The 16,581-nt window shown below is 30.3% G+C and overlaps 1 protein-coding gene across 2 annotated transcripts; it reads left to right on the top strand.

The window, feature by feature from the left end:
* Positions 1-1,633: 1,633 nt before the first annotated feature.
* Positions 1,634-16,581, top strand: LOC107441877 (ankyrin repeat and protein kinase domain-containing protein 1). Of its 2 annotated transcripts, none has more exons than XM_016055270.3 (4): positions 1,634-1,790; positions 9,217-10,153; positions 10,830-11,128; positions 13,172-16,581. In XM_016055270.3, exons 2-4 carry the CDS (start codon positions 9,233-9,235, stop codon positions 13,356-13,358), a joined length of 1,407 nt encoding a protein of 468 aa, XP_015910756.1. In that variant the 5' UTR covers positions 1,634-1,790; positions 9,217-9,232; the 3' UTR covers positions 13,359-16,581. The 2 variants fall into 2 exon arrangements, with proteins under 2 accessions (XP_015910756.1, XP_015910757.1); XM_016055271.4 differs by having other exon boundaries at positions 1,646-1,785; positions 13,172-15,181.

Genomic DNA, 16,581 nt, shown 5'->3' with positions numbered 1-16,581 from the left:
ATGTATTTGCACTAAATTAGATGCAGCTCCAGGAGTGCGAATTCAACTGTCGGACATAAAACCTAATTTAAGATAAATAATGAACAAAACTATGAAAAAATTTCATTTCCCTTATTAAATATTTTCGAAATAAAGTATTATTTTATGAGTAATACCCTCCCAATTGTTTTTATATACTCTATTTTACATTGTTTTTGTATACTTTATTTTACATCGTTTTTGTATACTTTATTTTACATAGTTTTTGTATACTTTATTATTTACAAAGTTGGGGTTCAGCAGAAAGGAGGTTTATCAAAGGTTCCATAGTCGAAAAAATTTGGGAACCGCTGATCTAGCTAATGTGTGGATTAATTAAAATGATCAATTAAAATGCCAAAAAAATAAAATGCTTCTTTTTTTAAATTACCTAGTATAATACAAAGAATCAAATGGTTTAAAATATTGATAAAAATAAGGAAATTAACATGTCATTTATTTACTTATTTTTCTTGTTTCTGAAGAATCGAGTCAATACAATCAGTAAGTAAACATATTTAATGTGGAGAAACAAGCTTTTGAACTTTAACGATACGGAGACCATTACTATGCACATTACCTATGTAAATTGCGGAAAATTCTTTTTTCTGCATTTTAACGGATCACCCTTGTTAATTTGCTGATTAGCTTGAAAATTGATCGATAATGTGCATATTAACGGCTTTCGAGCTTTGGTGGCACCATATATATAAATAAAACACGCTAGTGGTTTATTTTATGTAATTTTTTATTTATTTTATTAAGTCTGTGAAAGAAACAAACATTTTTGTCTATTAGTCTGCAAACGATTTTATTCACAGACTTCTTGAAAAATTAACCATACAAATTAGTCAATATTTGGGTTTTGTAATTTAACATCAATATTTTTGTACTTTAAGTAATCTTAAGTTTCAAACTATCTTTTTTCTTACAAAATCTTTTTTTTTTCTGAATAAAAAAGGGAATAACATTTTCCTCTGTGAAAGGGCAGACAGGGTGGGCCATCCTTCTAAAAAATGCTTAGGTACAACACCTGCATTATCTCTGCCCTACTCAGAATTTTTTGGAGAGATAATTTTAAAATATACTGCCTTTTGTGTAGTCGTACTATATCTTCAGCCGGTTTAAAACTTAGCACTACCTCTGATTTACTCTTCTAAGAATTTGTTAAGAAGGAAAGTTTTAATTATAATGCCTTATCTTTACCATCTACCATGTCACTGTTAGAGATGTTTTTCTTTTCTTCAAGAGATGATACGATTTCGTCTAATTTTTTCTGAACACTAGAGGTTAATCAATCAAGAAAAGCTTTTCTTTGAAGAGTCCTTAGAGGGGGACTGACCTTATGTTCGACGATCGCATTCGATTTCTCAAGAAGCACCTTTTTACACGAGCGTCAAACTCCTCCGGGATCTTTGAAGATTCTTGCGTCACAGACCTCGAGTATGTTGCCAAAAAATAAAGCAAAGGAACAAATGAAAACTCTACACACTGCGTCACGTGTGTTTAAAATCAGCTGCAAAAACGCAACCAGCATCACGTGCTATTGTTTACAGCCAAGCAACCTTTCGGCGGAATCGCATACAAAGATTCAAAACGTTTACTGCGTCATATCAGACCAGACAAAGTAGCCAGTGGTGCGAGCAGATTTTGTATTATCCTGTACCATTGTTTCAAAGCGAACACTTTTTTAAGTTAATTTTCCGATAATTTGACTTAAAAGTTGAGGATTTACTGCAATAAGAAAGAATTTTGAAGATTTCTTTGGTAAGGTAAGTTATAGCTGTTGCCAATACGGAAATGGAAAATTAATAATTAAATGTGCTTTATTTTTGAAACTTAGTAACAGCAATAACTAAATTTCAAAAGATTCTCTCGGACTAATAACAGTTTTATGAAAGGGTTAACTCATTTATCTTTTATAATTCTATTGCAAATATAATAAAATGAATTCAGAATCATAATTTTCATAAATGCAAAAACTAATCTTCGATTTTGTTAAGTCCGAAATTAATAGCGCTGTATACTTAATTTTAAATGATTATAAACTGATTTTTCAAAAGTTAATTTAATGTTTTCATTTATTCTTTCATTTTTTTCTCTCAAAAACGATATTTGAAGGGCCACAAAAAAATAAACGTAATTCAAAGCATTTTTGCTTCCAAGTATAAGAAAGTTAATTGTTGTTTAAACATATTCTTTTGGATAAATTTCTGTTATTTTTTCTTTTTAAGATACAATTTTCACTTAATATTAGGATATTCAGATAAAGTGGCCTAGACATAATTGTCGGAACTACCACATTTCTCTATACTTCTAAGGGCATCTATAATAATGAAATGAAGAGTTTTATGTGTCTTTCTTTAAATTCCAAACCCATTTGCTCTAACGTCCAGATATTTGAACAGCGGCTGCAATAGAATAGAACTGATTTTACATAGCCCTCGATCCTAAAGTTTCTTTGAAATTTTCAATTAGATCGTTTGGGAGAACCACTTGAAAAATGGAATTTTCTAATTGGTTTAAGTGTTTTCTGTTAAGTGTTAAGGGTTTAAGTGTTAGCCATCGTTTTAAATTAAAGTGCAGACGATTCTATATTTTTTTTCGAATATTTTTTTAAAATAACATCAATGTTTGCTAGCTTATTGTTTTATTTAATCAAAAAAAAAAAGGGAGTTTACTGCACGTTCCTTAATATTTAATTATTTTTTATTTGCTGGGTTAAATAAATTCAATGATCAACGTGAACGTGGTACTATGCGGATTACGCCACGAAATTAGTATTCCTGAAGTTGGAACCACGCGTTAATTTGTTTATAGTGATTTTTTTTAAAACAAGTTTCTATAAACCTAAATAATGTAAAATTAACGGTAATTAAAATTTTAAAAAAATTAGTTATATATTGAAAGGAAAATTTTGGAAAAAATTGTGCTAATTCGTTTAGAAGAAACATAAAAAAATCGCCATAAGGTAAACTACAAAAAACGTGTTTTGTTTAATATAATAACGTAAAGACACTGGGAAGAGCAACATATATTAATAAGTAAATAAATACTTGAAATTATTTTAGCTTTATTAATTGTGTCTGAATTTTTTTATGTTGTTCAAAGCTGATTTATTGATATTTTTTTCTTCTTATTTTCCGTTCAAAGGACGGGTATTCAGCTAGTATTCTTAAAATTATAATATCACAATCTAACTTCCAAACAAATAAACACCAAAATATATTTTCTCTTAGGGGTCGTATTTCACCTAAGTATATATCTTATTGCATGTATTTTTTGACATATACTGAAGTATGCACATAAATATACGTATTGACATACTCACATTTTGGTTAAAAAAAAATGCATTTTTAAAATGTTATTTTTGGAAACTTGTAAACAAATTGTGAGTTTGGTTAACATATGAATGCAATAGTAAATCAGAATCGGAAGAATGTAATAATTCATCAGAATCAGAGAAAAGAATTAATTACTTAATTCTTAGCTTGACAAATAACTTGGAACAATTAGTTATTAATTATCAATTAGTCTGAGTACCAAAGAGAGATGAGAATAAGATTCATTTACCATTTTTATACAGGGTGTTTATAAAGTCCCGGACCCATTTTGATGTTTAACAACACAAAAAATAATAAAAATGGATTAAAATTAATGACATAAATGGTTAGATAGACTCAACAAGTTTCATGGCCCTTGTCAATGAACTTCCACGCGTGGATGGAGGATCTTTTTGGTAAATTCTTCTGAAATTTCTCTGTGCTTGCACTATCGATTTCGTTTCTATGAACCACCATAAATTCTGTGCTTTCTCTTGTGGTGTATGCATTCTCCTTAATATCTGTTCGAATAAAACATCACATAGAAAAGTACTACATAGAACAAATACATCAAAAGTAAACATAACATTGCAATAGTTGCCAAAAACAAAAGAGAGAAAAATGCAATTAATAAGCAGACGATATTTAGAAAAGTACAGATATTTAGACTGGAAAATGAAATTATCTTAAATTAACCACTCGCGCAGACGATATTTACAAAAGTAAAGATATACAAACCTGAAAGGGAAAATGTATGAGTTATTCCATCAATAAATGCCATAAGTTTGTTTATATCTTCATTATTTTATGAGTTATTATACATCAAAATGGGTCCGGGAATTTATAAACACCCTGCACTTTAACAATTGATTAGTAATTTTTTAAATACGTAGTTGTATAAAATGCACTTTATGTAAATAAGTAGATCATGATCAAAATGTTAATATCTATATATATATCCTCATTCACAAATTTTAAATCTAAACAAAATGTGGCGGTCTATGTGTATATGCCAGCATTGTCTTGGAATCCAGATTTGAATGACTCACTGCAGGTGTTGTGCCAAAATTTCTTCAGCGAGTGTCTACCGATTTCCAGACAAATCGGCGCAAAGAGAATGGAATTTTCATTCAAATTTAAAAAAATGAGTACCGTTAATTTAAATCTTACATTTATAATTGAAGCTGAAGTTTACCAGTGGAAATCAGGTTATGAGAACTATATTACTGCTAGCAACTAATATATATATATATTAGTTGCTAGTAGTAATATAGTTCTCATAACCTGATTTCCACTGGTAAACTTCAGCTNTATATATATATATATATATATATATATATATATATGATTTGTGAGAAATAATTTAAAATAATTAAAAATATTATTTATTCAAATAATAATTGTTTTAATAACAAAATAAAACTAACTCACAAAGAATGAATTTAACCGAGAAAATTTGTTTTAGAACAATATATTCACAAAAGACTAAATAAAATGAACTTAAAGTAAAACAAAACAAACAAACAAAAAGTTGTTTAAAACAATTAAATTTATTTAATGTTGGCTTATTTCGAAAATGTTTGGTTGGAAAAAAATTGTTTAAATGGGAAATTAAAATTTTCAAAGTAATTTCAATGAAAATATGAATACCATAGTGAAGTAATTCACAGCATATAATTTAATTCTACATTTTTAGGTATGAAAAACAGATATGGTAACGCTGTAGTATGTTTTATGTAGTCATTTCTTCCCTTAGAATGTTAACTTTTCCTTTGGGAATGAATATTTATAAAATTTTTCTATTACAACACAATGTGTGTGTGTTAAATCTCAATGCTACTTAGTTTACCATTGAGATTTAATTGTTGTTTTATTACTTCCTTTAATGTGTTTGATTTGATTTTTTAAGAATTGTTGATAAAAGTGAAACCATTAGGAACTACATTATAGACGTCACACATGATATCGAAAAATTAAAAATTAAAATAAAAAAATAACAAATCATAGCGGAGAACATTTTGAAAGGACAAAATAAAATCATTAATTTTATTTTTTTTTATCAATATAAATCTAAAGTCAATCCCTTTAATTTCTTCTAGTTAGAATAATTAAGAACCAGCATTTATATCATTATTAAATTCAGAATTTGAAGAGCAGTTTTAATTGATTTAAATGTAACTTTAAATTGATATATTTTTATATCATAGATTTTTCTATAAAGGATTCAAATTTAATAATTCAATAATTTTCATTTATGGCATTTATTTTCGATAAGCAACCATTCGATAAGCATTTTAATAACACTAATTTATCCATTTGATTTTGAAATCTTGTGAATGTTATACTTAAAATCCACTTATATCTTAATGAATTCTGTTAATTCGATCACAAATGTGCTATTAATTTTTTCATAAAGGTGCTTTTCTCATTATTTCAAATTGTGAGTCCGGCGAGTTATGAAACATGAGAGTTTTCAAGGCTGAAATGCTAAATGAAAAAATTATTTGCCAAATGTACAATTAATTTTTTTAGTAAAAACTTTTTTTGAGTGCCTGATTTGGTTAACTTTTCAAATATTATTTACATTACACATATTTGAAAAGTTACCTATCTTCGAATATTGTTAATCCATATTTCAAGAATTTCAAAAATTACGTTTGAATAATAAAGAATTTATTCAAATACACAAAACTTTTCTACGTTTGAAATTTTATTCTTGTATTAGCAACCAAATTAATTTTTATAAAATAATCAAAATAAAAAAATTTGAATGGTATTTTGTGAAATAATCGTTTCAATTAAATTCAAACATCTGATATTTTTTCCTTACTAAAAAAATATCTTTTATGCAAAAAAATCTCATCTACATCTCATTTGTAAAAATAATCTTACGTTTAACAAATCTGTTACGAAAATTCGCTTTTTTTAAGTCTTCTAACTAATTTTTAATAAATTTTTCGAATGTGTCTGGTTTTAAATCATTATTTTACGATAATTCCCCGTAATGTAAGTATTGTGTATGTGTTTAAAATATCTTATTTTTACATGTTAAAATTATTAGAACAGAAATAATTCATTTAAAATAGATTATTATTATTATCACTATTAGTGTTTAAAATGTCTTAAAAGATGTGTAAAAAAGAGAAAAAGGTTGTATTAATAGCTTAATACATATTTATGATCTAAAATTAATTTAACAAATGGAATGCCAAGCAAACTTTGCCACGTGTATCAAAAATTGATTTTGTTTATTACGCATTCGAATAGCATTTGTTTTGTAAATAAATTTAAGATCTAAAATTAACTTAAAAAAAGAAAAATAGCGATTAAATACAAATTCTAATGATGTAGACAGCGGTCTCCAAATAGTGTTCCGCGGAACCCGAAGGCTCCATGCAAAAGTTAAAGGTGTTCCCAGAGTTAGCACTTTTTATAACCAGTGCTGAGTTTTTTAAAACCTTAGAATATATTTAGATCCAACGTATAATTCATACTTTATTTAATCTTACTGTTGCTTTTAAGAAATAATTTCAAGAAGAAAATATAATGGTTCTAACAATATATAGAACAAATTATGAAAAGAACAAGTATTTATTAAATATTGATTTGGTATTTTCCAATACGCTTTTCAAATTAAAATAAAATAATTAATATCTTTAATAAAGAGATATGTTTCCCTAATAACCATTTTCAACGTTTATAGGGCTTCATTTAAGTTTTCAATTCGATAAACTATAATTTATTTTATATTATTCATTTTCAGCTAATGTATGTACACCAAAAACAAATTCATAATCAGGCTAGATATAACACGACTGCAAATTCAAGAATCGGACATAAAACATAATTTAAGATTATTAATAATAAAACAATTAGAAATCTTCATACCTCGAAATTAAATATTTTAAAACAGACTTTCATAGGTTTTATACGTTCACAATTACCATGATAAAATCAGGGTTAAGCCGAAAAAAATTGCGAACCGTTGATATAGACACTGAATTTAGTTGATTAGAATGTCGTGTATGTTGCTAATTATATTGTGTTACGTGATGATGGTTTAACTAAAAATTTAGTTACAGCAAAGAAAGACTTTTAACTTGCTTTAGAAAATAAGAAATGTAAATAACAACAGATTCTATATAAAATCACTGTCAAAACAATCTATAGCCAAACATATTTTGATGTTTTTGTTTACACATTCAATTACATAAAAAATAACATACGCCTGTTTTTTGGATTAGTTTTGTTAACACCTGGTTACTATTTATAAATAAGAAAATATGTATGTGTTATCCAACTAAAGATTACACGTGGAAAGCACAATATACCAACAACGTCTACATTCGCCAGGAAGCGAAAAGAAGAAAAAAAAATGCTCAGGGAGGACTTAGCCAGGACTTGCGTAATTTCTCATCCCTTTTCATGAAAATTAATGGATTGAGGCCAAACTTTTTTCACGGAAATTTAGCGGCCACGACCAAAGTTCTAAATATATATCATTTTCAATTGCCACACCTGAATATATTGGTGCTAGACGAGATGCGTATCAAGATTTTTTTTTCTTCCCCCTTCTCCTTAGTCAAGCCAAAGGGGTTCAAGTACTGTTGAAATAAGGGGTTAGATTAAAACAGTAAAGATCAACGATCTGAAGGAAAAATCCTTTGTTTTCTCATCTTACCTGGATTGTCTAGAACGTTTTTTCTTCTTCTTTTTCTGCTGGATAAAAAAGGAGGGCAGTTACAGTTTTCTTACCTGCGGAGTAATGTTCTTTCTTATAAAGGGTCTTTGACTCCTGATGCTTTATTTATTTTTTAAATTTTATTCTATTAATTTACAGAGTATTTCGAAATTGAAAATTTCGTTTGGTAGTTGTTTGCGCTAAATATCTCATGGGCTTCTGTTGTGTATAATTTGACTTGTTTTTCAGTCTTTAATTTAAAATTTTAGTAAATTAGAAAGGAATAAAACTTAATTAAATTTAGAAATGAAAAAAGAAATCGGATGTGATAATTGAAGATAAATCTAAGAGTTTAAAGAAATAACATTGAACACAAAAGTCTGCCACTTTTTAGCTCATAACTAAGTCCTCACAAAAAATAATGATTGTAATAATAACAATATTTAATAAAAATAAATATATAAATAATGTTTTTACTTTACTCGAAAGTAGTGAAATTTTGTTTTAAGATTTGGAAAATGTTAAAAACATAAAAATTAGCGAATTCTTTTTGGTATCTTTAAAAAATCATTTTGAATTATTAAATTAAAAGAAAGGAAGAAACTACTCATCATAAATTTAAAGATATACTGTAACATTAATCAAACCACCCCGGATTTTTCTGTAAATTGCAACAGTTCTTTTTACCCAAAAATTTAACTACATATGTGACACTTCGTAACACTTTGTTGACTAGTAATTTTGCAATCACCGGCTATTATCCTGCGTTTCAGAAATTGAAACAAATAGTGCAGTTGCAATGACGAGTTAACTTGTCATTGGTCAATATTTGGGAATGAAAAGACGAGTTAACTCGTCACTGGCCGACAATGTGTTAAGATGACGCTATAGAGCAGAGTAAATCCTTCATGGCAAATTCTCTATCAAATACATAACTTTATTGTTTACTTCATATTTACCTAAGCTCACTTTTTGCTAAATTTTTAAGTACCAACGAAAGCGAAACAGAATATGCGATGAAAAGTTTCTCTCGTAGTATAGCGTCCTCTTAGGGCAAACTGCAAATGGAGCATTAAGGGGTAAGGGTAAAGTAATATTTCATTGGCCATTCATCCGTATAATTTTACAAAACTTCTTTTTAGAAAAGATTTTCTTAATAAGAAAAAAAAAATCTAAATAAGATTTTATTTCCAGGCCCTTCAGTGCAGCCATGCCTTCTATTGCCTGCCTTCAGACCTTGCAAAGGGAGTTGGCAGACAGCATCATCCGATGTGCTCCTTTGGATGACATCAGAATTCTTCTGGCTTGTGGAGCCAAAGTCAACGAACCAGTGTCCCAGGGTTTGCGTCCCATCCATTACGCAGCCTTCCAGCAATATTTCGAAGCACTCAATCTTTTACTCGTCAGGGGATGCGATCCCAATGCAATGGACGAAATCGGCTACACAGCTCTGCATTTGTGCTCAGAGCGTGGATACATTGACCTTGTCATCTTACTTCTGGAGCATAAAGCTAGAGTCAGCTTTACGGAGTTTGATGGCGATGAGAAAACTCTGGGCAATCCACCACGATCCACTATCGCTGATGAGCCGCTACGATTGGCAATTGTGAACAATCATTATGAGATAGCCGAACTTCTCCTACATCATGGGGCTAATCCCAACGCTAGATATTTCCTCGGAGCTGAAATCAACCTGATTAGCCCACTGAACACTAGGTTCTTGGAGTTGTTGCTGAAATATGGAGCGGATCCTAACTCAAAGGATCGAACAGGCATTACTCCACTGATGAAAGCGTGCAGACATCCAAAAGGATTACAAGCTGCTCAGATGCTTATAAAGTATGGTGCCAATGTCAATGAAATGACGCCAGAAAGGCACGATCACCGAACTGTTCTGCACTACGCCGTTCTAAGTGGGAATATGGACATCGTAAAGCTTTTACTTAAACATGGGGCTACGGTGAAATTTTCTACTGATTATTTGAAACCAAGTCCTCTCGACTTTTCAATTTTAAAAGGCAATCCAGAAATGGTTAAACTGCTCATAGAATCAGGTTCAGACGTGAATTTGGGGTCTCCCATCATTGGTTGTCCACTACACATAGCACTATCTGAGAAAGTCGATAATAAAGTAAGTTATAATCACCATTAACCTTTTTTTAAAAAAATTAGAGTGACCTGTAAAACTTCTATTACACGGCGTAATTAAGAGTCTAGAATATATGTCGGGAAATTGAAATTTTCATACGAATTAATGAAATCTTTAACAACTTTCACATATTTATACAACATACTTACGCATGTGTCGGGAAATCGAAATTCCATGCAGTTTTCAAATTTTATAAAGTTTAATCGGTTTAAAATTAAGACAGATACTGACATACTTTCTACTTCTATGACTATTCACACGCTAATGGTGAAACCATGGCTAGTGTTGCCATAAGGACGGATGAATTCTACTATGCTCCACCAGCAGCTTATTTTGATCGCCAATAGTAGAATTTTTTAGCTTATATCTAAGTATGTTCCAATACATAGATTTGTAGATATATTCAGATTTTACAAAATGAAGAAAAATATATCAATGTTAAAAAACTTATATTATTTGAAATAGCCCTATATAGGAGTTAAATTTGAAAAAAAAAATGCTTACATTTCCCCCCAATAAAATATGTTTTTAATAACATTCCTAATGAATGAAATATGAATTTATACTTTTTTTTCTTCAAGCAAATAATATATACTTTAGCAATATTTTTTACAAATGAAACTTGCTTTGATAATTAATTGTAGATAAATTTTTCTAGATAGACATAATCAAGATGCTATTGGAATGTGGAGCAGATCCAAATGCCGTGTCTGTATTCGATGATGGACCTTTAATAAAACCACCCATCGGAGAATATTTTAACTCATGTGATCACCCTACAGAAGATGTAGTAAGGTTACTCCTCTGTTATGGTGCAAAAGTTGTACTAAAATCTCAAATACATCATCCATTAGGAATTCTGAAATCCGTCCATAGACTACATCCGGAAACACACCCGGAAGTTCTAGAGGTTATTCTGGACGCTGCTGAAGCTTTCAGTACTTCCTCGATAAATAGGTAATTGTAAGAAACCATTTTATTAATTTTGAAAGATTTAGTTTCGGCTGCACAACTGTAAATTTAGAAACAAAAAACGTAATTTGATAAGACAAGACTTAAAACATCCGTAAGCATAAATAATTCTTTGGATGTATCTGATAGTCAGCCTTACTAATTCAATACGTAATTATAATACTTAACTTGCACATAAACTTTTGTTTGGATGTGTCTGGCAGTCAACCTTACGAATACATAATGCTTAGAGTCATGGTAGCTCAGAGGATAGAGCATTCGCCTTTCAATGAAGTGAACCGGGTTCGAATCCCAGCGATGGATGATCAATACGAATTTCGCACCCGGCTCGCACGGACCACAGTGATGACGTAAAATATCCTCAGTGGTAGATGGATAATGGGTTCCCCGTGCCCAAGACAAATTCAGGCCCAAGGCCCACCAAATTTTCCGGGCCCCTTACAAGATATTTTGAAATTAAATTACTTAAGAGTAGTCCTAATAATGAAAAAGAATCTATTGAACTGCATGATTCAAGAGAGACATTCCGAGAAATTTTGAAAGCAGACAATTGAAGATTATTTTTCTAAGACAAATTTTACGTATCTATAAATTAAAGCAAAATATAAAACAACAAAACAATGTTATATCAAAATAAAAATAGTTTGGTGGTCACAAGCAATTGAAATCAGTGGTTTTTGCTACAAGTCACTGATTTTTATTTAATACTGTTTGTTCTAACAGTGTTTTTTACTTAATACTGAAACCAACACAAAGCTAGCCCATTTTTCATTAAACTTTTTACTAATTTTCGAGGCCCCTCAGAAATTGTGGGCCCTAGGCCCTTGCCCATTGGGTCTAGGCGATAATCAGGTCCTGTCCTTGCCGTCAGGCTAACCGTGGGAGGTTTTTTCGCTCCATGTAACGCAAATGAGGGTTAGTTCCACTATAAAGTCCTTCATGAAGAAAAATCCCTGCCAATACTTGATCCAGGAGTTCCTTCCCTTGTCTTCTAGATTGGTTCAAAATTACAAGGCTACGGAGTTTAACATCGGTAGTCGTAAACTCAAAAAATTAGTTTGGCTGTTTAAGGAAGGTTATAAAATAAAATAAAATACATTATGCGTAACCCATGTTTAGATGTGTCTAGTGATCAGCGTCGCTAATACAATACTTAATAATATTGGATGTGTCTAAGTAGTCAGCTTACTAATACAATACAAAATAATAATACTTAACTTACGTATAAAATTTTGTTTGGATGTGTCTGAAGTCAGCTTTACTAATATAGTACATAATAATAAAAGTTGACTTGACAATTTATGCATATTTGAGAATATTAGTATAAATTTAAACTCTCATAAAGATAGTTTAATAAAGTCTCATAAAGATGAGAGAGAGAAAGAGACCTGGATTGATTCACAATAACTTATTCATTTTTCAACAAATATAACTTAAAATTATATACAGAGTGTTCTATAATGATCGCCCTTAATATTAAAAATCCTTTTCAGAAATTAAGTCTAGCGTATACACACTCGGGGACACAACTTAATGCTTAAACGATGCAAAGCAAAAAATGAAAATAAATCTTAATTTCAACAAGCAATCTAACTGGTTTTAATATTTTTCCTTTCGCCTTTCACTTACAAGTGCAACAGCCGACTCAAATCTGAGTTTAGTGAGTTTACGACTAGCAATGTTCAACTCCGTAGCTTTGTAATTTTGAATTAAAGTCAGAAGACAAGAAAACTCTTGTGGATCAAGCATAAGCATTCGGAGAAACTAAACTTCGTGGAAGACTTTTTGATGGAACTACCCCGTATTTGTGTTACATGGAGAAGAAAACCCCCCACGGTTAGCCCGAAGGCAGGGAGAATTTAATCCATGATCCATTTACAATTGAGGGTATTTTACGCCAGCACTGTAGTCGGTGCGGCAGAATTCGAACCTAGATCACATTCCCTGAGCACCATTTAACTTATATGTTAAAAAAGTGTTTTCGTTGTAGTTCAAAGACTAAGCCACTGAAATGTTTTTCTTTTTTAGGTCGCTTTTACTCACAGATCAGCAGCGGCAGACTTTGCTGAGTCACTCCACCACACCTTTACCACTGAAGCATATTTTGAGGCTTTTCATCCGAAACATCTTTGGTGTTGGTCCAGTCGTTATCAAGAGGATACAGTATTTACCTCTCCCAAAATTCATAAAAATGTACCTTCTCTACGAGATATAGCATATGTGATCCCCATTTTTATACTTGTTATTCCCTTTTTATACTTCAAAAGCTCTTCATTGAGTGATTGGGTACAAAGTTGAAAGAGAAGCAGAAGACGATAGGCTTTGTGCAAGCTAAGATCACTGTGGTGAAGATAAAACGAAGTAGGAACGTGCTTGGCGATTTACGCTTTATCGTTCTTTTATTCATCAACTTTTGTTCAAGTGGAGCACAATCAAAAATTACATACTTATAGGGAAAAGGTTCCTAACATGACTCACTTTTTTTGAAATTAAGAATTAAAGCCTAACAGTTACTATATCTAATGTACATATAAATGGTGTAAATTACAATAAATAGGGTACTTTTGAGGTTGGCAAATGTAAAAAAAAACATCTGAGGGCGAAAATGAGGTTATGGTTTGCACCAAAACTAATCTCATCAACAAACCCCCTCATTTTCAACCTCATGTAGCTCAGCGATACTTTTATTTTAAATCGAGTGAAATTATTCACATCCGATACATACATATTCGTTTGAAGTGTAGAAAAAATAACTTGTATAAAAATAACCTCTCTAAGCTGGCTGCTCTAAGGTAGATTTCTATCAACCTAGTAACAACCTCAAGTATGAATAAAACAACTCTATACACCCTGATTGGTATGAAGATATTTTATTCACACTAACCTTTGGAGGTTGATTTTTTTAGGTTGTTTTTGAACTCAACTTCAATTAAATCTCAAATTAATCTAAATACTTCACAACAACCTCAAAAACACAGTATTTTATTGTAAACACATTACTTGCTTCAAAATAATACTTAAATGACGAACTTAATGAATGCTCAACAAAAGCAATTTTTTCAAGCACCACCTATACTCGCAATCGCCTTCACACGTAATTTAGATTAATTTTGGTTGAATGATCAGACATGTAGCGGAACCTGTACGTCCCTGTGCATTATTCGGCTACTATAGGGATGTCGCATACTAGGAACCCTTCCCTATGTGCAGTTTATAAAAATATAACGTTTTAAGTATGTTTTTAGAATCCTTGCCGAAAATGAAACAAAAAATAAACGCATTCAGTGTCGCAAATAAATATTTATGAGGAAAAAAAATTTATCGTAACCTAATTATGAACGTGGAAGACGATCTTTGAATCACAGTTGCTCGCCTGAGGAAATTGAAATGTCGTTATTAGAAATAGCTTCGAATTCAATACGGTACTCAAACTGGATTTTAATTTATCTAATTACATCTTTCTAGGCAGTTATTATTCAGCTTACAATAATTTGCAATGTTTCAATCTTACTTTAGATAAGGGTTCATTAAAATATATTTTAAAGGCGGTGATCACAAAGCACCTTGTATATTAATATAAAAAATTGCATTAATTGATTTTTAAGCTGCTGCACTTCTATTAGCATACATCCAATGCGGAAATATGTATAACTTAACTTACACTAATTAATAAGAAGGTTAGAAGCACTAGTATACCCAAAATTACAGATATATAAGTTTATCAACGGAAAAGTTTGATGGTAGTGATCTTAGCTTTTGTGGAGAGTTCAGCTGATTCTTTGTGCAATGAAGGGAATGGTATTATTACGCGAAATCATTCCCTGAATAATCAAAGTGGCTTATTATATATGTGTTGACATATCTAGTCTTGTGTGTTTTGGATGTGTTTTTTTTTTTAGTTTTATATTCATATTTCTTATGATATTACGTATATTGAAACATATCAGTAACATTTAAGGAAACATTTTGTTTGCACCTTCTCTTTTGTATTGATTTTATTTTCAAATAAAATAAAATTTGCATTACGGTAATGCAGAATTTCGTGGTCTTATAAATAATCCATTTTTATTTGGTAAAAAGACAGCTGTAAATTAGTTAGATGAAAGAGTCGAAAATCTTTACTTTAAAACTATTCTTTGCCGGATTTTTAATTAATTATTCATCATTCAATATTGTTTTTAGATTGGTCACACTTTTTTTTTAAAACTGAGATTTCCATTTGGAAGAAAAAGAAAGAAAGAAAAAGACAGCTGTAAATTAGTATGATGAAAGAGTCGAAAATCACCACTGGAGAACTATTATTGGCCGGATTTTTGATAAATCATTCAGTAATGTTTTTTGATTAGTCACACTTTTTTTAACTGAGATTTCCATTCAAAAAAAGAAGGTTACTTTAATTAGTAAAATAATAGAACACAAATAAATAAATTACCTGAAAAAGATTATACAAAATAAAATTTTTGTCAAAAAATAAATAAATAAGAATTTAATTATCCTATATTGTAGGAAATTTTTTTTATCCTAATTTATGATTTTATTTTTCAGCTCCATTTATGTTTTGCTTTAATTGGCAAATCAATAAATAATATCTAATAAAATAAAAGGGTTATTTGGAAATTAAAGCCTGATTATCGTGGGTAATCGAATAATCCGCAAATACTGTAACGCGCATTTGTGCAGTCCCAGCATGTCTTGTTTATGAAACGACACAATTTGCACTGCCCGCAACTCATCAGTCCACAGACTGTGAAATATCGTCAGTGATTTGGCAACAGAGAATTAGCGACGTGGCTTTTTTGTGGCTGCATGACAATGCCAAACTCCATTCTGCTATTTATACCCAAAACTTAAACTGATCTTTTAGATAAGAACAAATCGACCATCTACCATACAATTCAGACATCGTTCCCAGTGTTTTTCACTTCTTCCGTTACGCCGCAGACGAGGTGAAAGAAGTAGTTCAAGAGTGTTTATCTTCACTGGCGATAGACTTCTAGAGCAAAAGTTTATGCAATGTTATGACAGACGCTTAAACAAATGCGGACACTACGTAGAAAAATAGAGAAACAAATAAAAGAATTACATAAAAAAACTTTTTTCTTTCGAAAAAATAATTCTGTAATAGTTTATGTTTTATAAGAAATCGGACGTTACTTTCCGAATAACCCTTGCCATTCTTTCGTTAAACATGATTTTATAATAAATTGCTGAAAAAAAATTTACAGTTTACTCCTTTTTTCCCCATATCAATCTGATATGCATTTTTTCCCTTAAAAATAAAGAAAAAAAAAATTTCTGTTTTAAATTTCAGCAATAAGAGAATTAAGAAATGTTCCTTAAATATGTGTTAATGATAATGAATATGTTGTTTTTTATGATTTATTTTATATTTGTATTTTGAATTGTAGAAAAATAAAGAAATGAAATTTTGAAAGATA

This window comes from Parasteatoda tepidariorum, chromosome 7 (assembly GCF_043381705.1).
Source record: "Parasteatoda tepidariorum isolate YZ-2023 chromosome 7, CAS_Ptep_4.0, whole genome shotgun sequence".
Lineage (NCBI taxonomy): Eukaryota > Metazoa > Arthropoda > Arachnida > Araneae > Theridiidae > Parasteatoda > Parasteatoda tepidariorum.
The sequence above is the reverse complement of the archived record's forward strand: the minus strand, read 5'-3'. Positions and strand labels throughout refer to the sequence as shown.

Coding starts and splice junctions, on each gene's coding strand:
- LOC107441877 (XM_016055270.3), top strand. CDS start 9,233: ATGCCTTCTATTGCCTGCCTTCAGACCTTGCAAAGGGAGTTGGCAGAC. Junction 10,154..10,829: donor CTGAGAAAGTCGATAATAAA/GTAAGTTATAAT, acceptor AAATTTTTCTAG/ATAGACATAATCAAGATGCT. Junction 11,129..13,171: donor AGTACTTCCTCGATAAATAG/GTAATTGTAAGA, acceptor TTTCTTTTTTAG/GTCGCTTTTACTCACAGATC.